The sequence below is a fragment of the Micromys minutus genome (assembly GCF_963924665.1).
Source record: "Micromys minutus genome assembly, chromosome: 19".
NCBI classification, from domain to species: domain Eukaryota; kingdom Metazoa; phylum Chordata; class Mammalia; order Rodentia; family Muridae; genus Micromys; species Micromys minutus.
Window position 1 is genome coordinate 41,021,369 of NC_137954.1, and position 23,920 is coordinate 41,045,288.

Genomic DNA, 23,920 nt, shown 5'->3' on the forward strand with positions numbered 1-23,920 from the left:
AAAATAAAATGCATTATTTTTTTTGTAGAAAATAAATCTTTCAATTAAAAACAAAAACACTTTCACACTTGTTGGTCAGAACAATTTCACTTCTCTCTCCTTGTCTGAAGATCTGTTTGGAAAAGGCAGATAAACGCTGGTTTGCTCTGTCTGTCTGGGTAAAGGGTGTGGGTAAAAGGTACAGGGCAGAGAGGCAGCCTTGGGGAACCTGGAGGAAACCACATCGCCATTGGCAATACTCCTGGCTGTCTTTGAGGATTGTCCAACCCCACAGTCTGCTGCAGATGTGTGACATCATGATGCTGGTGTCTGAGCTTGGGAAATGGCTGTGCTGGGCTGCTGGGTGCTCAGACTGTGTAGTATATAGTCTATCCCAGTGGGAGCCATCTGCAAGGTCTCTCCTTTCTAGGTGCTGAGATGGAGCTTTTGATATCTGATGGACCAAGAGGAGTTTTGATTTTAATTTGTCTGCTTGTTTTTGTGGTTTTCCATGAATATGCCCTTGCCCTGAGATGGCAATGAAACACTCCTTAATTGTGATGCCAGGTGACCTCAAAGCTAGCCCTGCTCAGTACGGAGTGACCAAGTCACGATGTAGCTCTTCAGACTCTGAGTGTCCCAGGGCCATGTTGCACCTCTGAGAATTTGGATCTCAGCTTTGGAGCACCTGGGAGGAATCCAGCAAGATCCTCATCACTTTGGGGAACTCACAGGCTGGCCAAGCCAAATGACCCCAGAATTAGAAGGTAGCACAGAGACCTATCCACAGCTCAGAAATGGAAGCAATGGTAGCCCCTGCTCTCTGATCCTTTTTGGTTGCCACTGACCTCAGGCCTCAAGCCTATCAGGTCTGAGATCCAACACACCCACAGCAGCAAGAGACGGATGCAGTCTCACCTGCCACCTAGTGCAGTACCATCTACAACCAGAGGGTGGCACCACAGGAGGCCCCAGAGCACATCTCTAGCTATCACTTGTAGCCCACAAAGACCCCATACTCCGTGACAGACAGAAGCAACATGGAGTCTTCTCTCTCAAACGGTTAAATAAGCCAAAACTCCACTTTAAAAAACTCCACTTGGCAGAAATCCAAATTCCTACAGGATCAGCACTTCTCGGAACCAAAGCACACGCTCAAGTTTTATTTCTGCCCAGGAACCAAGCAGCTATTAGCCAATCACCTACGAATGTGAGGAAAAGCAATGGCCACTGGACTCTTGACCTGCTGAAATACTTTGGACTGTGTAGCCATTTTCTTGAAACCGAGACTCATTACAAACCCATGAACCCCAGGGCCCCGGGAGAGCCTCATATTAGCATCTGAGGAAGTTCTGAGACCTTGAGGCCTGCACACACCCTGTAGGCTAGAGATTCTGAGGGGCCATACCCCAAAAAGGCTGCTCGGGGAAAGAGTGAGTAGCAGCTTGCTTAGAATTTGGTACATACAGGATGCCTGGAATAGGTCTGATCTGTACAGAGGTTAGCAGGTGGCCTCGGAGCTAGCGCCATCTTGAACCTCTCAAAGCTCTTACACTGTATCTTGGCCCCCTAAGAAGCTACCCCTCCCTCCCGGGAGCCAGTACCATCTCTGGTTGGACACGGGCCCCTGTGAGCATTTTTCAGCTGCAGCCGACAGACGGAGACACAAGAAAATGGATGTGTGTTGCATGAGAGCCACATTTATTTCTTAATTGGACAGAGCCCTAAGTGCACACAAACAGTACAGGAGCCTACAGCTAACACTCAGGTGTAAACAGCAGGATACTAGTCATTACGTCAGGTGGTTATGACACAGGGGCCAGGGGGTGCCCACAGCAACCACATATATACAAGTCAGGGAAACAGCCTCTGAGTTGCAGGGGACCCTCGGTATAGACGAACTACAAGAGGTCCAGGCTCAAGGAGAGACTCGGGTCAGCCATATCTGTCCATACTGGGCAAATGCACTGCTCCAGTCCCAGTGCTAAAGGAATGTGTCTTTTGAGGTCCACTTGCTGGGCGAAGCAGGGGACCAACATCTTAGTCTTGTTCACATCTTTAACATCACTCACATTTCAGTAATCCAAAGACAGCTAGGGGTCTCCAGGGACCAGGGTAGAGGAGGGTCATTTAGAATGGCTGTGTGTGTGTGTGTGTGTGTGTGTGTGTGTGTGTGTGTGTTTTGAATAAGGAATCGGTATGACTGCTTAGAGCAGGAGGCTTTAGAAGTCTTCTCCAGGCATAAGCAGGGTCTCACAGGAACCCAGCACAGCACTCCCCCAGGATGCAGAAACAGAGCCCCCTCTCCAGGAAAGATGATCATTATCCCAAACTAAGTTGAGGTCATAGCCTGGGCAACATCAAGTATCAAAACCAAACTATCTGTGGAGGTGGTTTTCTGGATCCATCCCATTCTCTGAACCAAGCAGGAAACAGGCCTCAGGGAGACTTACTTCTTCCTGATGACATGAGTCTGTCCCTGGTCCCCGTGTCATCCCTCCACGTCACAGCCATTGGACAAATGACCTTCAGCTGAAATATACAGGTAAGTTTGGGCAAAGAGGACACGAAGAAATCAGGTTTCCTGAGCCGCCGACAGATTTCTTGGTCCATCAGTTCTGGTGACTAGGTTCTGACTCAGGACCTCCCAGGAAAGCCGAGAGCTTATCTTGGTTCCCTAGACAACGCCAGGACAACACTGAGCCAACATAAAATGGCCCCTGAATGGCGGTGGGGTGGGGACTAGAGCTCCCAACCTTTCTACAACCCGACCCAGGTACAGGTGCTCTGCAGGTTGGCTGGCCTCAGACACCCTCCTGCTGGGTGGAGCCCGACTCTTCCAAGGCCTCAGCTTCAGGCTGGCTGGCCTGAGCGAACATGAGCAGGCCCGACTGACTGCCTCTCTGCCTGCTGGGGGCCATGGGGCTGTGTGGCCCTTGGGAACCAAGAAATGAAAGCAACTCGCTTCTTCCCTCCTCTGAATAGGTCACATGCACTGGAGTGAGCTTCTGAACACAGTTGTCTTCTCTCCACTTTGTATCTCCCGCCTCCGCGGTCCACCGCGGACAGTTCAGTTCACCTGGTTTCTAGTTAGAGTTTAATCTTGCTCTGGGATGGGCACGTTGATTTGGATTCTTGGAAATAAGTCTTATTCTAGATTTCAGAGATAGGGTTTCCTGACACTTGATGCTAATGACTATGACCTCAAGTCCTGGGGATGAGGGTGGCCAGGCAATGAGGGTGGCCACCCATATGGCACCTGACCCCAGTGACGGGTGAATTCTCAGTTTCCGCTGGGTTCACGCTGGCTGGCAGGTGCACACACTACTTCCAGCATTAGCCCTGCCACTACCCTGAATCTTGATGCCTGGATGAAGGGTAGTAACTTGATAACTATGCTAAGGGACCTTGGAGCCAGAACCTTCTATGACCTTCCAGATTATAGAGAGGCTGTGAACACTGGTCTCAACAGTATCCATGTCATGCCATTGCCATGTGGAGACAGCTTGAAATGATGGGGAACTTAGACCCATCAGCTGATCTAGAGGGACTGACCAAGGCGGAGGGAGAGCCCTGGAATAGCTGGATGCTGAGTGTAACTGCTCCTGATGGGCCTTGGGCTCCAGGTTTAGTTTCTGGCTTTCCAAATGGACCTGTGCTATGAAAATTTCCAGGTGCAGAAAAGTCCCTTTACCAAGACCACCATGGGTCACCCTCATCTGCTTGATGGACATACATCATTAATTGAGTTCTCTTGCTGAGATTTGCTCCTGCCACACCTGGGGCAGACGGTAAGGGATCACTGACCACACAACCTTTCCAGAGTTACTTATCCATTCCTCTGCTCAACACCCAAGGCTACAGCCAAAGACCCCATTCTGAACACCCATGGCCTCTGCCACCCACAGCCACATGTAAACATAGCTGCCTACCCAACAGCCTGGACACAGCTCAGATGAAGCCAGTCTGCCTAGCTAGGGTTGACCATACACCTCACCTGATCCTCCTCACTCTGAGACGAAGCTGCCCGCATCACCCTTATTGCTCCATTTTGGGAACTGTTCCCTCAGAAGTAGCTCACAACGCCTTCTGAATTTTCTAAGTCTTAGGACTGGCAGAACCTAACACAGGCATACATTGCTAGATGCATTTCAGACAAAACTGGCCAGGACGGAGCTTCCCTGCGCCAGACTGTGAGGAGCTATGGTTTGTTCACATCCCTCCCCCACTCTGCCCCTAGTTGGCTGGAGACACAAGTGGGAACCAACAGAGCCAGGCTGGAGGGGGGTGGTGGGAGGGAGGAAGGTAGCTCCACATGACTTTTACAGCCCTACCTGGAGGCATTAGAAATAAATACTAATAAACAGGACACAGTCTTATAGTTAATGTCTCAGAGGACTGTTTCAACACCACTAACTAATGTATATTAACTTATAATGTATATTAATTATAAGTCTGTCTATGCTTAAAAAAATATTAGAACAGCGGCAATACCCTGGGTCTCGTGCCCTCTGACCTTCCTGGCATTCCGAACTTCCCACCAGAGCAATTTTGGAAGAAACCACAACACGCACAACCTCCAGGGGGCACACAATTCATCATATGGTATAGGCCTCCCGCCAGAGGTGGGGTTGCTGGGCCCAGCACAGGTGTCTCCTGGCGGGGGAAGGGTGGAGTGGCAGATGACAGAACAGATGGTAAGGACAGGGGCATGGTCTGGGCCACTGGAAGTCCGGAAGGCTTTCGGCTCAGACCCGCATCTGTGCAGATCTCCTTCGGGAGAGCTTGGACCTGCAAGGGTGGAGGGGTGGAGGGGAGAAACTGTAGTCAGAGCCAGGAGTTGACCCCCAAGTCTTCCAGCAGCCAGAGGCAGCTCGGCAGACCTTCAGAACACACCATAGCCCCATGTCTTCCTTGATCCCCTTAGACTCATAGAGACTTGGTATTGAATACACCAGTGCTTTTGGGGGGCACCCTAGGCCCCCCACCCCCCTGGCCCTTCATCAAGTCTGTGACATGAAAAGGGTAGGATCCATTCACAGGAGCCTGGGTTTATCTGATAGAACCTGCATTCAGCTGACTTATTGCATGAGCAGCAATGAACACAAACAGGTACCAGCAGCGCCTAAGAGTGTCCCAGCCCCAAGAACATGGAGTCCGATGTGCTCTAGCCCCCTGGAGGGACATCTGCTAAGTCTCCATGTGGTGTTGTTTTGTCCATCTGCCTGCCCAGTCCATACCGAATGGTCCCAGCCAGGAGTGGGTTGAAGGCATACAGCCAGTCGTGCATATCCTTGTCACTGTTGGCCTGCAGCAGGATGCCTCGGTGCTCCGTGCACACAGCGAACGTGTTGGGTGTCTGCAGAGGGAAGCTGCTGGTGAGAAGGCACTGTGGCAACATGGCTATTGCCACCAGCAAGAAAGAACGCCTTTGGAAAAGCTGCAAGAGTTAGGTGGGAGAGAAGTCTAACCTGCCACAGCACGCCCCTCCCCGGGGGTGGGGTAGGGTGGGGCAAGCTTCTCTGTAAAACACAACCACCTTCTGAGCCAGGAACAGGTCAGGCAGAGGCTATATAGCCTAACAGGGGACAGGGAGCACCTCCCTGGAGGACTCAGTACAACTGAGCTAGGCCCTGACCGCACCTTGAGCATGGCCTGCTGGTCCTCGCTGTACTCCACCTGGGCTGTGGAGAGGTTGAGTACAAATCTCTCCACTGTGTCCTTGTCGTTGTTGTACATGTAGGCGTAGGGACGCCTCACCACCACAAAGCGCTTGGCCCAGCCAGCTGTGTGTGGCTCCAGGAAGTGCAAGTACCCTTTCTTGGAGACGATTGGGCTGTGAGACAAAGACACATCCGTTGGCTCATGGACCCTGGGCAGTCAGTTGGGGCAGGGGAACCAACAAAGGGACTCATACTCTACTACCCAGGAAGGAAGACCAGGTATGGAGGGGTGGCTGACAGAACCACCATCTCATATCTGGGACAAGTCCCCAATTTTCAGTGGGAAAACTTGGGAGGAAAATAACTAACGTCCAAGAGTCCAGTGACCACTAGGTCCCCATCTCTGCCTCACTCACCTGCTCTCTGCTCTCCAGTTGTTACCAGTTCTGTGCAAGAGGGTCAGAGGGGCCTGCCTGCCTTGTACATACACAAGGGGTCCCCAGACACCCAGCTCTACCATATATACGGGCCAGAGCTGGTTGCCTATTGCTAGAACACTTCTGATTCCGGTAAAGACCTCGCATACCTGACTCGGATCTCTTGGATGTCAGGGACCAGCAATCTCTGGGGTTCCTTCTCTGTCTCTGTTGCCCGAACAGGGGAGGGAGTCTTCTTGGAGTCAAGTTCTGGCAGGAGCTCAGGCTCTGGGCTGGCGGGCCGGGAGCAGGGCTGGGGGGTCCTAGAAATAGAGGACGACTTTGCCTTTGCCAGGGTTCTTCAAGGGACTGGCGCTCCCTGGTGATGTCACCCTCACAGTGCTCAGGGAAAGTTTAGGGACTGTCTGGCTATGTCCCCAGGAGGGTCTCACAGAGTCCACCTGGCTCTAGGGTTGCTGGAATGAGCGAGAAGATTCCACAGAGGCTTGTGGCACAGCCAGGGCAGGCTCTGCGTTGCTAGGGGGACATCCCTCCCTCCTCTGGGATGGTCTCCAGCCTCTGATCTGTCCACACACCTTCCCTTCCTCCCTAAAAGTCCCAGTGGTGGCTCACTGAATAGTTTAGGAGCCCTGTCCCTAAACAGGGGAGTGTTTCTGTTCTCGTCCTTCTGGGGGTTATAATACTCAGCACCAATAGTCACTTACTTGTGTTAGCTGAGAAAGAGGACACTGTGTAGCTGTATGAACTAGAAGGGCAGAGGGACTCCAAGAAGGTCAAGCATTCTTCTGTCATGCCCCACCTTTCCCTAAGTCTCACGCAGGGCCCACAGCCCCCTGAACCCACTTTCTCCATTCCCGAGTTGCAAAAACTATCACCAATTGGCCTCAAGGTGCTAGAAGCTTCCTCAGTAGTACAGAGCTCGCTCACCTGACGTCAGTGGCACCATAGCGTCCTTCAATCAGAGAGGGGCAAGTGGAGGAGGGAGTGAGTGTAGCCGCACCCAGAGGGGACATGGATGGGTCCCGCATCAGAGTGACAGACATTTCAGAGAGCTAGAGGAGACAGAAAGTCTTTCTCAGGTGGGTCTCTGGCCCTCCAGGAGGATGAGGCTTCTCACACACACCCCTACATAGCCATGACTATGGGTCAGACTGCCCTGACCCAGGGGGAACACTTAAGAGGTTATAAGAGGTGGGGCATGAGCTTCTGGATTGGGTAGGAGCCTGCAGGATGAGGGTTCCAGAAAACAGGTAAAGTTAAGGGAATGGGAAGAGAGCAGGAGACACGTCAGGCCTGGGTGACACCATGTGGTCTGGCTAGACTGGGTCAAGCCCTCACTCACACCACAGCCTCTACAGATTCCAACCCTAGGGAAACTCTATTTGCCTATGAGGTATCTCACCAGGCCTTGCCCTTGGCTAATGGCAGCCGGGGGGCCTCACCTACCTTGCTCTCGCTGGCACTGATACACACGTGGCTGTGAGTGTACTCCCTGTTGAACGTGTGCATGAGGAGCCGTAAGCACTGTAGACAGAGAACACACGGTCACCCCTGCGCCCGTGGCAGCAGGGGGCCTCCATCCACCCCGCCCCAGACATGCTCAGACGGGAGATGATGAACAGCAGGTTGAGGGGATAGAACCTCCACCCAAACTAGGGAACTCCTACCCTGTGCTCCTAGGAAGGCTATGAATTAGCATCACCTGAAGACGGGAGGCCTCCCTAGTGGCCTATAAAGCAACAACAGGGGCTGGCTAGCTCCCCAGCAGTTCAAGGCATCAAAGGATGACAAGTCACACGGGGGGGGGGGGTAACCTATAAAGCATCAAGCCAAGGTTTCTGAATGAGAGTGAAGTGGAGTGAGGTGGCAGGCAAGGGACTGGCTGGTTTCTACTCCTCCCCACTCTAGGTTCTAGCAACTCTGACTGGAGCTGGCCACAGACCAGGCTGGCCTCCTGAGTCACCCTGAAATGACCAGGGCCTGTGAAGACAAAGCCATGGTCACATCACCCACCCAACCTACCTACCTTGACAGCTAGCTCCCTCTGCCTCTCGTTGGGAGCTTCCAGAGGTGATGCCTGACCCTCTGCTGACAATGGGGAAGAGGCACCTGAAGAGCTACGGGACTCAGAGTCCTCACTGGAGGCTGGGGACAGCACCTCAGGGCCAGGCCGCTGTGTGGTCTCCAGCTTCTCCCGTAGGAGCAGGTAGTGCCTGGTCTTTTCCACCTGCCAGGACAACCAAGGTGAGTGAGGGGACCGGCCAGGGTACCAGACCATGCACAGCAGCAAGACCTTCTGGTAAAGCATAAAAAGGTCTGTCATGCCTGGTCATGTCGGGTGACCTGAGAGAGACACACTGCTGGCAGGACTCAGAAGCCCCAGACAATCTGTGTAGTCTCCTTCATAACCAGCATCCCCATTATACCCATGGGTCCTTTAGGGAGCATCAGGGGGTCTGTGCCTCTGCATCCTGCTCTCCACGTTTCCTCATTTCCTCGTCAGGACCCACTTAGGCTTCATTCTGGGTCACAGCTGGACAGCTGCATTTCCCTAGTCCTGCCTTCCTGGGCCTTTTGGTCCCCAGTGCCTCCCATACTCACCTCCTGTAAGAGGCTAAGTTTCTCCAGCTCCCACTGGTGGTCTAGGATCAGGCTGTCACTCCGGGGCCTCCAGCCAGCCAGGTTCTCCTCGCCCCGGACATAGGCTACTGATGTGTCCAGCACCCGCCGACGCCGGCGCTGCATCCCTGCATGGGGATTGATACTCTAGCTTTCTGACAGACAGCAATGCTGGCGGCACTTTCCTTTCTGGGTTCAAGATTGGCTCCTCTGGGCCTTGGTTCACCCTGGGACCACAGGACCATGTGGACTTTACACGTAATTAGTTAATAGTCCCTCTCCCATGGGACTATGACATAGGTGGTCACAGCAGCCAGCAAACTTGACCCCTCTTCTCTGCCCTCCCATCTGAGGACACCTTGGAGAGTAGAGGGAAAGCACTTTGCAGGTAAGACTCCCAACTTAGCAGTGATCAAGGCAAGAGGGGCGAAGGCTAAGCAAGCCAGGCATCCCAGGGCCCCAACTCATGCCCCAGCAGAGAGCAGTCAGGAGTCTCCTACCTGGGCTGCCTGCATCGGCCACATGGCAAAGGCTCAACTCATACACACCAGTCACACGGTTGCTGAGGGAGCAGAGGAAGGGGACACACCATTACTAGGCACAGCTATGAGGACAGATAGACAGACAGACTAGGAACAACTCAGCACCAACTCAGTCTGTGATCTCACCACAGACCTGAGGCAGGTAGCCAGTTGCAGACTGTCGCATGCCATATCCTGAGCTGAAGTCCCTATGCCAGACTTCAGCTTTGTGAACTAAACGACGCATCTGGAAGGTCCTTGGGGAGTTGGGGCACCCAGCGGCATGAGCACATTTGCCAGTTCCACCCAGGTCACAACACGACCCTTCCGTAGGACCTTGCTGGCCACTGGATCCTAATCCCTCAGCGCCTTCCTTCCAGCTGTGCCCAGTACGGTTTAGACAATGGTTTCACATGCTAGATTAGTGGACTGTCCCAAACTGCAGAGGGCCTCACAGCTCCCGTGACTCTGGTCCAGTCCCTACCACTGAAGCTACAGGAAATGACAAAAAAGGAGGAGTCCAGCGTCCGGCAAAGCCCCTAACTCACATCCCACTTGGAGCTCTGTCCACAGCCCTCCACTACCCACCCTACCCAACACACTTCTGCTTCTCCTGTGTGCTACGAGCAGTCCTAAGGGCAGAGACTCCTGGGGAGGGGGCGCAGGGCACCCATGGGGAGGTTGGTGTCCACAGGCCTTTCTACTTCCCACAGAGAACAGAGGGTTTCCTCATGCCTGCTTGGCCTGATGAATGTCCCCTACATGTGCTGCACTGACCAGCAGGGGAAACTGAGGCAGGGACTAGATGGTAGGTTAGTCTGCACTTTATCAGTCTATGCTATGGGGTTAAGGGCTTCTTTACAGAGGAGTGACATTCTGCTGGGGACACCACCCAAGGCTACATTTGAGTCCAACATTGTTCTCTGTATGTCCAGGATGTGAGGAGGTAGCCGCCTCCTACCCCCTTGGTGAGTCCCCATCCTTGAAGTACAGACCCCCTCCTCTGCCCACTCTTGTGAGCTCACCCTTCTGTGGCCCGCAGGCTCCCACTGCCAAATAGGTTTCGGATGGAGCGTGAGGCGGGCAGCTTGGCGTCACGAGAGTAGAAAACCATGCAGAAGTCCTTAGTGATGACAGCTGGCTGGGTGCAGTTCTCCATCTGTGTTACAGGACAGGGTCATGGGCATAGAGTCATGCAGAGTACCCAGCCCCCAGCTCAGTCCGGCTCAATGTTCATCCATCCCTGTCTTCATTAGGATGCAAGAGCTATTCACCCAAGGCTGCTATCACCTGCTCCTGACCCTGAGTAGATCCCTAGGGAGGGAGCCAGGGTTCTGCGGGGCACTAGACCTACTCTGCTCCCCAGCTATGTGACCACAAACCAAGGGTATGGCCTGGAATCTTCCTGTAGATAAAGGCAGAACTTGGTCATTCTCACATTTGAATATGAGGCTATACATTCCTTTTTGTGGGTGCTTGCTGACTTCCGGCTGTGCATGGTAGGTATCTCACAGCACACATGCCCTGAGTAGGGGTCAGGGCCCTGCCAGCATTTCCCAGGCTGCATCACTGCTCCTGAGGTCCTCCAATGGTTATCTAGAGTGGTTTGGCTCTATGGAGAAATGGCAGCCTGGCTCCCACCTTCTCCAGACTTTTACTTTGCTACCATGTCCAGAGAGAAGCACATTCCAGGCTTTTCCTGTGCCCCCCCCCCCCCGAGAAGGAACACAGCCCGCAGCGCCTGACCTGTGGTGCAGAACTGAGTGTAAGAGGGGCAGTGAAAGGCTTCTATTTTTGCATTTTTCTGGGATAGTGATGCAATGTCTGGTGATGATGCAGCCATTCTGTAGTCTCAAAACTGAAATTCACACACTAAAGATATAAGTGTGCTGGTTCTAAGCACTGCCATTAAAAGCATACGGGTCTAATCGAGGACCTGAAGCATTCCCTGAGAAGAGAGTGGGGTCCGTGGACCTCAATGTTGCTTTGTAAGCCCCTCAAGCTATAGGAGGTGTTGTGGATATAGGAATCTTGCCTCAATGTAGGCAGAGAGCGTCATGTAGATTTTCTCCCGGTACGGGGTGACACGGTTCAGCAGGAGGGAGTTATGCATGGAACTGTCCCAGGCTGCTTCAAACTGGTAGAAGGTCCTAGAAGAAAGCAAATGAGGTAAAAGACAACGTGTGGGGATGATCTCAGTGGGAATGGGGACATGCAGACAAACACAGAGAGAGGAAAACTGCAGGGAGATTGCTGGAGTCATGGGCTGGGAAGCTTGGGTGGTACCAAGAAGGGCAGACTCCTCCTCGCTCAGACTGGGGACCAAGCAGGGACCCCCCATGGAGCCATTGCCTGGCAGCCCCAGCTTCCTCTGCTCCAGTGTAGACTGGAAGGAAGGCAGAGGAAGGGAGGGGAGGTGCCCTAGTCTCAAAGTCTGAGCAAGGAGGCATCGCCAGGAATCTCCCCAAGTTGGGCAAGCCGTCCTCAGCACACCCCTTCCATTAAGACTCACGCTGCCCTGGAGGAGGATGCTTGGAGTGGAAACAGCGGCCTGTGAGTGACAGCCTTTCATGGGCTCCTAAGAGTGGTTCCATGGAATAGTAACCTTTGGATCTTTCCTCCGTCCCTGTCAATAGCTGGGGAGTCAGCAGGGCCCAGATTTACTCAGAAGAGGTCAGAGTAGTACCAGGAGCCCTGGACTTTGCATCTACCATGGGGACTCCTATACCACAATTTTTGTAGCCCCCTATTCTGGAAGATGGCTGTTGCGTGAAAATGTTTTTCATTTACTTTAAATATTCAGTGCTCCCCAGGAGGGAATTTGCCCCCAGTTCATAGCATAGCCACTCCACAGTCCCACTCCCTCCAAGCATCCTCACAGACACACAGTTCACAGGCCAGGGGGCAGCACTCTCCCACTACCTCATGGCCAGGCCTTTCAAGGGCACCAGCAGGCTCCTCGGGTGCCTGGCCATGTGAGAGATTGGCTGGTGTTGCCTTTTCTCCTGTATGACACTGTCCAGGGAATAGGGTGTGGGGTCAATGGGTCAGGGACATGGTACAAAGCAGGCTGGACATGGCCACTGTCAGACACAAATCACTAAGGAGAGGTCTAAGGCAAGTGGAGACAGCGGGCAACCAGAAAAGGGTAAAGAGCAGGCAGCGTTGGAGAAGGGGAAGGGACAGATAGAGGGGGTGGAGCAAGCGAGGACAGGTGATAATGGTGCCTGTACCTAGTGTCATTTCCGAAGGAAACGCTAAGGGCGCAGCCAGGACACACGCACACACACACAGAAGAGAGCAAGACGTCAGAACAGGCCTTCCATGGCCAGCACAGCTGCTGAGGGGCCCCCTGGAGCCCCAGCCCCACCCCACAGGTACCCCATATTCTCAAGAAGCTGCTTACAGCCATGGCCTCAAGGGTCAGCCATGTATCTCTGCCCCATTCCCTTGTGGGACACAGGGCAGTAACTGTCCCCACTTCAACAAGGTATCCTTCAGAACCAAGGTGCTAACACTGGGCTGAGGAGCGCGTGGAGTTCGCATGGGACATCTTGGAGCCAGTGTCACCGATGTAGTGATGTCGGGGTAGGACCAGCCCTGTCACATCTTGCTTGGATATTGTGCTTTTATCTACAATCCTTCGCCTTCAAAGTCTCTGAAGTGGCCTGAAGTTCTTGAATGGTGTGTTCGTGCATGTGTGCGTGCTTGTGTAGACAGAACCCTGCTATGTTCTTGAAAAGAGCATGGCCTTCCCAGCTTAGCCTCCCCCACCAGAGCCCCAGACGTATCCTTGCCTCTCTGCCCTGAGTGGAACACCCAGAGAAATGAGTCTGGCCAGACCAGTGTGGTCTCAGAGCTCATCCTGGAAATTCAGTTAGAGTGGCCTTAGTCCAGGCCCAAGTGAGAGCAAACAAAATTGACCCTTGAGCGCTTGGGGAACTCTGTAAGCCCCAGCATGCTAAAATATCTTTGAAGGCTTGAATGAGGGGTGCCTATTTGAGGTAGGCATGACTCTGTTTGCACCATTTTCTGCAGCAGGACTGAACCTTTCCAAACATTGTGCCATCTTCCAGTGGCCAGATGGCCGACCAAAAGAGGCTCCAGGATCAACACAACTATGAGGCTCCTTGCAAGTCATTTCATAATGAGGGTTGGTTACTGGCTTTGGAGGTCATCTGCTGTCCTTTGTGGAGGAGCTGCACACATGGGTCATGTGACTAGCCTGTACTCACTACCAGCCATGACTTACGTGGTCATGGGACACAGATTGTGGTGCCCCGATGAATGAAGGGTCTGGAGCTTCCTTGTGTGTCTAAGCCTCTGCTGGGGGAAGTTACCCTGCCCAAGAGTGTGTAAGCTAGGGGTGGTGCAGGGGAAGCAGAGAAACTTCTGCCTTTGTGGGACTCACTAAACATGTAGGTCATTATGTGAGACCCATGATGAATTACCATCAACCATAGGGCAAAAAAGCAGAGTTTAGAGATGCTAAGGTGGCCTATGTAGGAGAGCCCAGGTCAGAGACAATGGGGAGGCCTTTGGAAACCACAGTAGTTCACTCCACATGGACTACAGGATCCACTTTGGATCACTGAGCATCAGGCACTCAGGGGAAACCTGCACCTCCTCCATACAGCCTCTCACTCCTTACAAGCTGACATTTAGCAGATTTGAAGATGGGTATCCAGCATCCTTGGGTCAAAATTTAAGTCTCACTGGGAGGCAGCCACAGGATGAAAAAGAGAGTGTCTAGAGATTCAGCCTCCAGGAGAACTAAGCAGGGGTGACTGAACAAAGCAGAGGAGACAGAGCATACACACGGACCTCCTGCTTCTTATGACAAGAGGCCTTTGTACAGCAAGGCCTTCTCCAGATGCAAGTCTCTCAGCCCTCCCCCAACCCTTGGTGAACCATAGCGTCTGGCCACAGGGCAGGCCAAACAGCCAAAACATGCCACTCAGGAACTTGTGGATTCCTGAGCTTCACCCCAGACTACTATTGCGTTAGGAGCTCTGAGTGGTGTCTCCCTGTGAGCAGAGATTCAGATGACCCAAAATGTCCTTGGCCATCATTCTGCCGTCCATCGCCCTCAAATACAGCTTAGGAAGCAGGCTGAGCACAGGGAAAGTCCCTCCAAGCCCCATCACAAACTGCTCTCGCTACTGCCCCTCCAGTGCTACCTGAATCCCCGTCAGCTGTGCACACTCCCTTGGTGTCCCCATAACATAGCATTCCTCGGACCGGACACCCTTCTAATGGGAGGGGTGTGGAATGGCTAGTCTATACCATGTAGAGTGTGAGGCAGGTCACGTAGGGTCCTCAGAAGAGTGACCAACAAGGATCCTATAACCAGTGCCCAAGGATGTAACAGCCTCCAGGCAACATCCTGCCTCCAACTGGCTCACTTGACCTGGAGGGACATCAGGATACTGGGTGGTTCTCTACTTTCCCTAGGGGACACAGCTGGCCTTGCAGGCCTACAGACAGGACAGCCAAATCCAGACCTGTGGTACAGCAAGCATAGTGCTCAGGAGGAGGACAACCCACGCAAGGAGCACTGCAGATTGACTATGTAAGTGCTCTCAGAGAGGACAGTGGGTGCTGTGGAGCACTTCCTCTGTCTGCCCCCATCACCATCACAACCAGGCTGCAGGGACCTAGGCAAGTGATCCCATGCCGCACATGTTTGTAAACTAGGAACATGCGTTTTCCCAGTCTGACCAGAAGAGCTGGATCAACAATGGGAGCCCGGCTCCAGGCGTCACTGCTGATACTTCCAGAGGCTACACTTCTTGCCTGGCCTCCAGAGGGCATTGGACACCACACTCCAAAGAGAACCAGGTGGTTCTGTCTGTGATATTACTACAGGTAATCTAACGTATCTATTCAACCCACTACTGACGTCTCTTGATATTGACCTCTGTGGCTAAAGATGACTGTTTCAAAATACCTGATGTGAAATAAGAAAAAAAAAATAAAACCTTAAAACACTTGACTCATGCTCCCTGAATTTGCCCTTGGGTTACTATGACAACATGAGTGCCCATGCACATTTGTAAATAAATGTTCTCACTCTTTGGCAAAGCTCTCCATCTGCTGCTGATGGTTATCAAAGTGTATTTAAACTGCCCTGTGTCTCTGACCCTTAAACCTTAGAGGTATCCCAGTCACAGGGCAAACAAAGTAGTTATCATTTTAACTCAACTTCCTAAGGATCTAAAAATAAAACTCTAAATATAAAACCCTGGGAAGTATGTTCCTAGAGGGGGAGACTCAGGTCCTCCAAGGGAGCTATCTCACACACTGATTCTGTCACTAGTCCCCAGATTACAGCAGGGTAGTTCCTTCCCTCATGGGGTTTGACTGTTGGCAAACCGAGAGCAGAAGTGTTCCAGTGACCTTGGGTCTGACCTTGGAGACTCTGTTTAAAGGTCTGGGTATGACACAATACACAGTAGAGCACAGATCCCACCCATTGCCCAGGCCTGACAAGTGACCACATTCAGCTGGACCCTCTCCCAGCATGGCTACTAAGCTGCTGCCACCCAAAACAACATCCTGGGGAGGCTGGTCCAGGCACGTTAGCAAGCTGCACTTCAAACCCTCCCTGGGGGCTAATGGTGGCTTGCCACCTTTCTAACTGGGTCTTGATCATCCTGATCTACATTCTTTACTCTTCAAGGTCACCTGTGACTCCTTCCAGGGTCCCATCCTTTGGGGAACTATGAAGCTGGAATCTGAAGTCTAACCTGGAGACATTCAACAGATCAAGACTGGGAAAGGGAAGATCCCAGATGAGCAGGTGAGGAGGGTATCCCCGAGAAGGAGGTGTTGAGCATGAAGCCTGCCAAGGGTGTGGGCTGAGAACCTGGGATGGTAAACGGGCTAGAAGGGGTTGTGTAGTGGTAGACACCTGCATCCTAATTCACAGACCATGGGAATATACAGGAACCCAGAAAAGCAGAGCATGAATCTACTCAAGATCCATCTGGTAGGTACTGGAGCCGTAGCCCAGCAGGGGCAGCCAAAGCTGGTAATGCCTTCTGTCTCTTGAAGACAGTCTTCATTCCACCACTGGTCCACATCTGCAACCCCAGTCCTGTTAGTTACTATCCTTGGAGAAGGAGGAGTTGGCCAGACCTACCTTTAGAGAAATTCTGGTCAGTTCTTAATCTGACCAAAAGAGCAGCCAAGCCCTTTGCCCCTGGCTCTCTTCTTGTATTCTTAGGACTCCTTTCTATTCTCAGCCTGGTTGAACTCCTCCACTCTGGTGCGATCTCTCTACTGGACCCCTCAGCAAGGAAGTTCAGGAGCTGGATCCTCATGCAAAACTCTTTACTACCCCCTCTCCTGGGCCTCAAAGAAAGAACAGAGCCTTCCCAGTCAGCAACTGCAGCGGGGATAGGGTGAATGAGTATCCACTAGGCTTTGGGTCTCTGGACCCACAATTCCTAATGTCAAGCCAGATGCAGCTCACAGGATTCAGGGATTCCTGAAAGAATGAATGCTATTGGCTCACTATATCAGGGGAGATAGATGGGAAAACAGATGTCTATGAGACCTTTCACCTGGCCCTCTCCAGGAAGCTAGAGACCCCTCAAAGCACTAGGAAAACGAGTCCTGAAACCTGGCAGGTAACAGAGCCAAGATCCAACACCTCTTCTACTGCCTGTGGATACTCCAGACTTGCTGCCCCTTAATGCCCGTTGAGGCGAACCCCATACACCAGGGAGGCAAAATATGAGGCCACTGGAAGGAGCACAGGATGGGTGGGATGTCGAATAGAATGTCTTATAAAACCTGGGTAAGTACCAAACACCCACGCTAACACTCCACGGCTCTCATGGAGGTTCCATGTATGACCCACAGTGTCTTGGTGTGGTTCCTCTTTTATGCTGTTAGGATAAAAACCACGAACCTGTTCGCGAGCTATGCATTTGGACACAAATGCCTCTGTCCATGACAATAGCGGGAGACTCAGTGTTGGGTCTGAGCTGAGAGCTTTGTGTGAATCAGCTGATTCCTCGCAGCCTTCATCTACCACTACTCTTCTATCCTCAGGGGCGAACTAATTCCCAGAAGGTTTTGGCAGTTGTCCATCTTTAGATAGCAGATGACTCGGTCAGGCTGCCTCCAGCTCAGCTGTGTGGCCCCAGAATCACATGGGGTAAGGTTTCTCCCCTTCATGACCATAATGGCAATACTGGCCACCACAGTGGATCCCTGTCCTGTAGAAAAGTCTAAGGATTGACTCACTCTTTGTTTGCTTGCTTGCTTCCTTCCTTCCTTCCTTCCTTCTTTCCTTCCTTCTCAAGATGCCAAGCCCCAGGCCTGTTACTATCAAATTTATTTTTAGAATAAGAGGGAAAGTTACAGGAAGGTCAAACCCAGGTGCATAAGCAGGAGCTTGTGAGACCTGTGGGCTGAGGAGGAAACCCCAAAAGAGAAGACCAGATTTTCACCTTTGCACTGTGCCAGTATCTCCTTGCTTATCCAGAAGCTTCCTGGGGGCAATGGATGTTTATAGCTGGGGCTCTCTGGCCCAGTCAAGAAGACCTCTCAAACACACCGAAGCCACCAGCAGGTGCGAACCCAATTCTATACGGGTTTGAGAATGGATTACTTGCCTCCAGAGCCAGCCCACAGGCCACCTCTTCTAGTGAGCTCACTCAGCTGATCTTGGTAGGGAGAGAGAATAAGAAATGCTCAGGCTTAGCAGGATTATGTCCCTTGCTTGACTGCGGCCACCAGTTCAGTTGTCTCATGATGAAGTGTCTGCCTCATTTAGCCCCAATTCTCCCATGGAGGGTCCGTTCAGCTCTTGACCCATAACAGTAGGTAAAAAGATCAGTGACCCAGAGAGCATACTTTAGAGAGCCACAGCTCCACCCATAGGGTCTCCTTCTAGGGCTCTCACTCCCAGGTATTCAGGTAAGATAACAAATGAATGTTATCTGCACTGACCATTACAACCGTGACCAGACAAGGACATAGCCTGGAGTCCTGGCTGTGCCCACTCTCTCTAGAGCTCAGTCTAGGTGGTACAGCTTAAAGATTTAAGCATTCATGACTTTAAGAAAGCTGACCCATGAGACAGATGACCACCATGAAGCTCTGGCCACCATCCTGCAACTGTCCAGAGGTGACACCTTGGCTTCTCATTCAGAGTAGCCCCCAAGTTCTTCCTGAACCTAGTATGGATTCAAGACTTGGAGGCTGTCCTTCTCCAGTGGTCTCTGAGCCCCCTCAAAAGTCATTGTGTGCAGTGACTTCCTCAAGCCAGGTGGAAGGAAGCTACAGCAATTCCCTCTACCAGGACTGAGCACTGATAGGAAGTCTGAAATGGATGCAAGCCATGTTCAAAAGCCTGCTAGTTTCATGAAGTTACTGCCTGCCACTTCCAAAGAGCGAGGCTGAGGCCATGGCAGGGCTAACAAAGCTAGGTTGATGCCCCTCCTCCTGACTTGTCCTGGAAAGGGCTCCTGGGCAGCTGTGGAGCACATGGGAGCTCAAGTCTCCTGGCAGTGGGTCCTGTCTGCCCCTTCCCCGTGCTCCCAGCTCTGCCTCCTATGGCCCCTTGCAGGGAGTGGCTGGCCCTTGTGAGCTGGTGCAGCCCAGCAGCCGGGTTGTCCAGCCTGCATGCGGGAGATAGCTGTACCCACTGGTGGCCAGGCTAGAGGTTGGCATAGAAGGCAAGGCTGAGGTGGGAGGAGCGGGAGGCCAGCCAGTGTCTACAGAGGCAAACTACAAAAGCAGCTGAAATCAGGAGAGAAGGCTGGAGGAGGCAGGAGAGACTCAGCCAGGAAGATGGGGCTAGGGGGAGGAACATGAAAATAAACCAAAACGATATTCCAAGGAAATGAAATTAAAAGGAGGGAGAAACAGGAAGGAAAGGTGAGCGAGTTATGAGTTGAAAAAGCTGGAAATTAAAAGTTCAGGGTTGTGTAGGTGACCAGGGAAGGAGGGAAGGTAGAGGCTGAAATCAAACCAAGGGACAGAAATGGTACCTAGGTATGTCCGAATCAAGAAACTGCCTGCAAAACACAAACAACCACACGTTAGTGAAGGGCTGCGGGAGGGCAGTGGGACAGCGGGGTGGCAGCAGCAAGTGGCAGCAGGGGGCCGCCTGTGGCTGGCAGACCCATTCAGGGTCAGGGAGGCTGCGAAGCAGGGACCACGGAGCAGGATGAGGCCCAGGTGTGGCAAAGCGCATGGTAGCCTAAGGCTCTGGACAGAGCCAGGCCAGGCCCAAGCCTCGGCCTCTGGGCAGCCTGGCCCGCAAGGGCTCCTAGGATGTCAGCCATGTTCAGGGAATAAGAAGCTGGCCCCAGTGGGCCCTGGGAAGGAGGCCATGGGCTAAGGAAGCGTGCCTGAGATTTTTTCTGGGTCAAGGAGGGCTGGGGTTGCACCAGCAGGAACAGCAAGGGCAGGAGCCAAGCGAGGGGCCACATCTGTGTTCCCCTGTTATGTCTTCCATCCTCCCAGCACCCAGGGCCTCCAGCCTAGATGTGGGGTTAGACAGGGAACAAGACAGAAACTAGTCGGTTCAGTGCCACGGCTGAGCCAAAGTTCTGTCAGCTTAGGTAATATGAGTCTTGACATCCCAGTCACCTCCGCTTAGCCAGGGTCAAGGACACCTCGACATCTGGGCTGGTGGGGAGATGACAGGACACCAGAAACAAGGTCTTCAGTCCAGGGAGACAACTAGGCTAGAGAATCCCAGAGGCTCCCACCTACCCATGGACCTTCTGATCCCACCGCTCACCCTTTCCTCCCAGAATGTCTTCCAATGGATGGTCCGAGGTTGAGGGTTAAGTCACTCTCAGACCCTAAAGCATCTCTTTAGCACTCAGTGGCAGACAGGTCGTTCCAGCCCCCACCCTTGTGGTCCTCAACTCCCATGCCACGGCGTAGTGGTCCACACTCATGAGTAGCATCCATATTAGAAGTAGTGGACCTCTCTGCCTCAGCAGGGTGCGTTTGCAGAGCAAGAGAAGATGGAAGACCAGAGGAAGCTCTAGATTCCAGTTCATATCTGGTTCCCCTCCTAGTTCTTGCTGTGAACTCCAAGCCTATCCCCCAGAGTGTCATGTTTCTAAGAAACACCTCCAGAAATGAAGAATGAGGCCCAGAGCCACATGTGTGCTAGGGTCTCTCTCCTGTCCCGTCCATTGTCCTGACAGCTGCCCAGCCCTGCTCTGCCCTTGCCTGGCTCCTGCTATGCCTATGAGAAGGGAAGACCTCTTCTGGCTCCTCCCCAGCTGTCTGTGAAGAAGTAGAGCTCTGGACTCAGGAGCTGGAAGAACACAGGCCATGCCCAGGATTCTGGAGATTACAAACCCTCCCTCGCAGGGGTGATCCTGCCTTGACCCTCCAAGGGTGCCACACCCTCAAAGCTGTTTTTCCACAAATAACTCCTGGGTCAGCTTTTGGCTGCTTGGCACTGAACCAAGCTGAGTTACTGGGGAAGAGCCAGGCTGGAGCTCAGGCCCTGCTAAATGTCACCACAAATCCTTGGAAGACCATGTCCTGGGCAATTTTGCCCAGTCAGGCATCTTCCCTGGCAGGATGACTCTTGGAGTGCCTGGTCCTTGGCAGCCTTTGTGAGACCTCTGTCACATCCATGCACCCTGGTAAATCCCACAGGGCTGCCAAGAACACCTTAGGGTTTCATTACCCCTCTACTGTTCAGATAAGGACGAGAGCTGGGACAATCGGGGCTTGGAAAGTGACGAGAAGCATGTGACAATTAGTGATCCACAGTCACCGCTCTACCCAAGGTGTTCCAGTGCCAATTCTGTGGGCTCTGGATAACCTTCTTTATCACCATCCTTTCCTGGGACCCCCAGCCAGAGACTTCAGACCTGTTCATACCAGTGTGGTCCTCAGAACCGTGGGCTTTATGTCAGTTTTCCACTCTATACCACCAACCATCTACCCACAAACTCCCAGGGACAGGACTTAACTCACGCTCTAAGCCCATGCTGGCCCCCTGTTAGGTGATGGGATGCATGAATGTGTAAACCAGAAATGGGAGACAGGCAGTCAAGTGAGCAGAGAGACTTGGAGCTCGTGGGCTCACTACACTGTTCCCTTAAGTGTCAGAAAGAGGGCAGGTAGGCTTGAATTGGCCATGGCATGAGCGGCTGGGTCAGTGGGAGGCCATGGTAGGTTGGTGGTTGACCTGTATGGGGGTTGGTCAGCAGGGGTTGTGGTCCTCCCACCTTTCTTGTGGTACTCACCGGTCATCCTGGGCTGGATGGACATATCCTGATGACAGGATGTTGAGGGATAAGATGTTGGGATCTATCAGAGCTTCGTCAGTTTCTGGAGTGTTTCGGATGCGACCTACGGAAAGGGCAGTGGCTGAGTGTCAGTGCCTAGGAAGCCTAGTGGTTGTGGTATGCTGAGGTCTCTGGATAAAAACCAAGATGGCAAATGAGTTTCCTACATGACTGCAGAGCATGCAGTAAAAGGACCAGAGTGGACAGGGAGGCTGAGGGGGTCAGTCACGGTGACCTCTGTTACGTGGCCATTGTCTTCCCCTTCTGTCTCCTTCCAGCCTGGCTTTCAATATTTCAGCTACAAGTTACACTTTCTGGCAGGTCTCAGCTATCTAGTCTAGCAAGCTCAGGCTACCTGTGGGACACGGAAACCTAAGCAAGATGGGGGGATGGCCCTACCCCATTTTGTGCTTAAAACACCAATAACGAAGGGGGAAAACATGTATATTCTCTGAGTACTGGCCACTATTCCAGAAACCAAGAGACACCTGCTTTTGAAGTTCATCTGTCTGTGAGATGCTTCATTTCATAATTCCTCATCCTGAAAGCAACACTCTGCTCCTCTGAAGGAGCTCACAGATGCTCCTATGTCCTCTGCTGCGGCCACAGAGTAAGCAGCTTCCCTTCCCTTCCTGCAGAATCTAGCTACTTCCCTGTGACTCTGCAGCACAAGGTTTCTGGGAGGAGACAATCTGGGGTCCTTCAGTCAGTTCTTTCTTTATGCCAGATTCTCCAGTGTCTGGGATTCTCATGGCAGAAAGGGGTTTAGGGCAAGGAGAGCATCCCCAGAGCAGATGCTCAGCCCTGGGGAACTGACCTCCACAGAGCTCTCTGCCTGAGGATCTGATGGACATACTTAGGCAAGACACAAGAGGGAGTTAGGGAGTGGGCTAGGCTCATCTGTATGTCCTCCTTTTGCTGACTCCTCCCCATAATGCCCACATCACAGGTCCTAAAAGACCCATGCCTTCCAGGGAGGGATGCTAGGCTTGGGGCTCATCTATAACCTGAATGGAATTGGATCACAGCAGTTTTCTCCCAATTTCATTTAAATCCCCCATTGCCACTCCAAATCGGCAGCCTTTGGTGTCTGCATTTTTAGAAAAGCAGAAATAGGTGAAACTTAAGACAGGCTGGGATGCCCATCTGAGTAGGAGGACATGGTGGGTGGGGCAACACTGGATGCCAGCATAAGTAGAGCTACCCCTTCCTGGGTAAAGCTTGGTTTGGAGTCCAGGTGCTAGGCTTGACTTTAGTCTTGGAATTGAGTCACTGTTTGGATTCCTCCCATAGGATTCTTTGAGCACTGCTTTTTTTTTTTTTTTTTTTTTTTTCCCTCTGATCCCTGACACAATGGTACCCAGACCAACTATCCATAACCCTGCAGAAAGGGGCACAGGATGACATCACTCTTGAGCTTCCACCCACCTGGTCAATAAAACCAGCACTGGGAGAAGCTTCTAGAGAGACATGACTCAGCTCAAGGGTAGAGAGGCTACAGATGGGATGGATATGTACTGTGTCTCCAGATGAAAGTCTAGAGGACATCTTGGTAAAGCAGAGTTCAAGAGAAGAGGTCAAAGAGCAAGATGGCACTCTGACCCTCCAAAACAAGGTGTGTTAGAATCTTGACCCTGTAGCACAGCCTCATGAGGAGAGAGTGTGCTAAAGTGCCATTAGCCTAGCTGAAGTCATCCCATGCCTGGTACTACCAAAACTCATGGAGCCTGTCCTGTCAAGAAGAAGATTGGAATAGTCTATAAGCTAAGGACACCTGGGACTACTGCCATCTCCCAATACTAGATAAAGCAGAGAAAAACCCTGCAGCACCCCAGACAGCATGGTTGTTGCTGGCACCCAGATTTCCAGAACTATGACACCCCACCCTTGTCTGTTGTTTTAAGCCATTTAGTTGTGGTTCAGCAGCCCTGGAAGGGCAGCACAGGTTAGGAAGAAACTTGAGTCTATATAGATCTAAGGCTCTCCCTTTTGGGTGACAGGCTGAGGCACAGAAAGACTTCGAGATCTAGTCAGAGCCACACATCTCAGGGCACTGCTGTGGTTAGAACACAGGCATTGTCCAAAACAGTCCACTCCCAAGGCAATCTCTGCCTGCCTCACTCACCCACAACCAGCTCTCGCACTTCCTTCCAGCGAATGTGGCTTCCTGTTTCATGCAACAGTGTCACCGTTATCCGTCTTTGGATGCCCTGCCACATGCCAGGAGAAGGGACAGTCAGTTGGCACTGGGGATGTAACTTCTGGGAGGAGGGCAAGTTTTGAGGTGGGCAGGTTAAGGCTCCCCACCTGGTGGAGAAGGAAGGTTCCCATGCACGGCATGCCTCCACGGTGGTCCACCACAGCAGGGATGTAACTGGAAAAGATGGTGATGGTGAGCTTCAGAGCCCCTGCTCTAT

General features: G+C 52.4%; 1 protein-coding gene across 1 annotated transcript in view; it reads right to left on the bottom strand.

Moving 5' to 3' along the window:
- Positions 1 to 3,532: 3,532 nt before the first annotated feature.
- KIF1A (kinesin family member 1A) overlaps positions 3,533 to 23,920 on the bottom strand; it is a 79,723-nt gene continuing 59,335 nt past the window's right edge. Inside the window, exons 35-49 of the mRNA XM_080933478.1 lie at positions 23,811 to 23,877; positions 23,629 to 23,713; positions 21,462 to 21,567; positions 19,227 to 19,253; positions 11,255 to 11,369; positions 10,245 to 10,378; positions 9,199 to 9,260; positions 8,681 to 8,826; positions 8,106 to 8,306; positions 7,526 to 7,603; positions 7,007 to 7,131; positions 6,229 to 6,381; positions 5,623 to 5,815; positions 5,220 to 5,338; positions 3,533 to 4,770 (exon numbers count right to left, since the gene is read on the bottom strand). Coding sequence (XP_080789604.1) covers positions 4,728 to 4,770; positions 5,220 to 5,338; positions 5,623 to 5,815; positions 6,229 to 6,381; positions 7,007 to 7,131; positions 7,526 to 7,603; positions 8,106 to 8,306; positions 8,681 to 8,826; positions 9,199 to 9,260; positions 10,245 to 10,378; positions 11,255 to 11,369; positions 19,227 to 19,253; positions 21,462 to 21,567; positions 23,629 to 23,713; positions 23,811 to 23,877 — 1,654 coding nt within the window. The 3' untranslated portion in view covers positions 3,533 to 4,727. The remainder of the gene's footprint in view (positions 4,771 to 5,219; positions 5,339 to 5,622; positions 5,816 to 6,228; positions 6,382 to 7,006; positions 7,132 to 7,525; positions 7,604 to 8,105; positions 8,307 to 8,680; positions 8,827 to 9,198; positions 9,261 to 10,244; positions 10,379 to 11,254; positions 11,370 to 19,226; positions 19,254 to 21,461; positions 21,568 to 23,628; positions 23,714 to 23,810; positions 23,878 to 23,920) is intronic.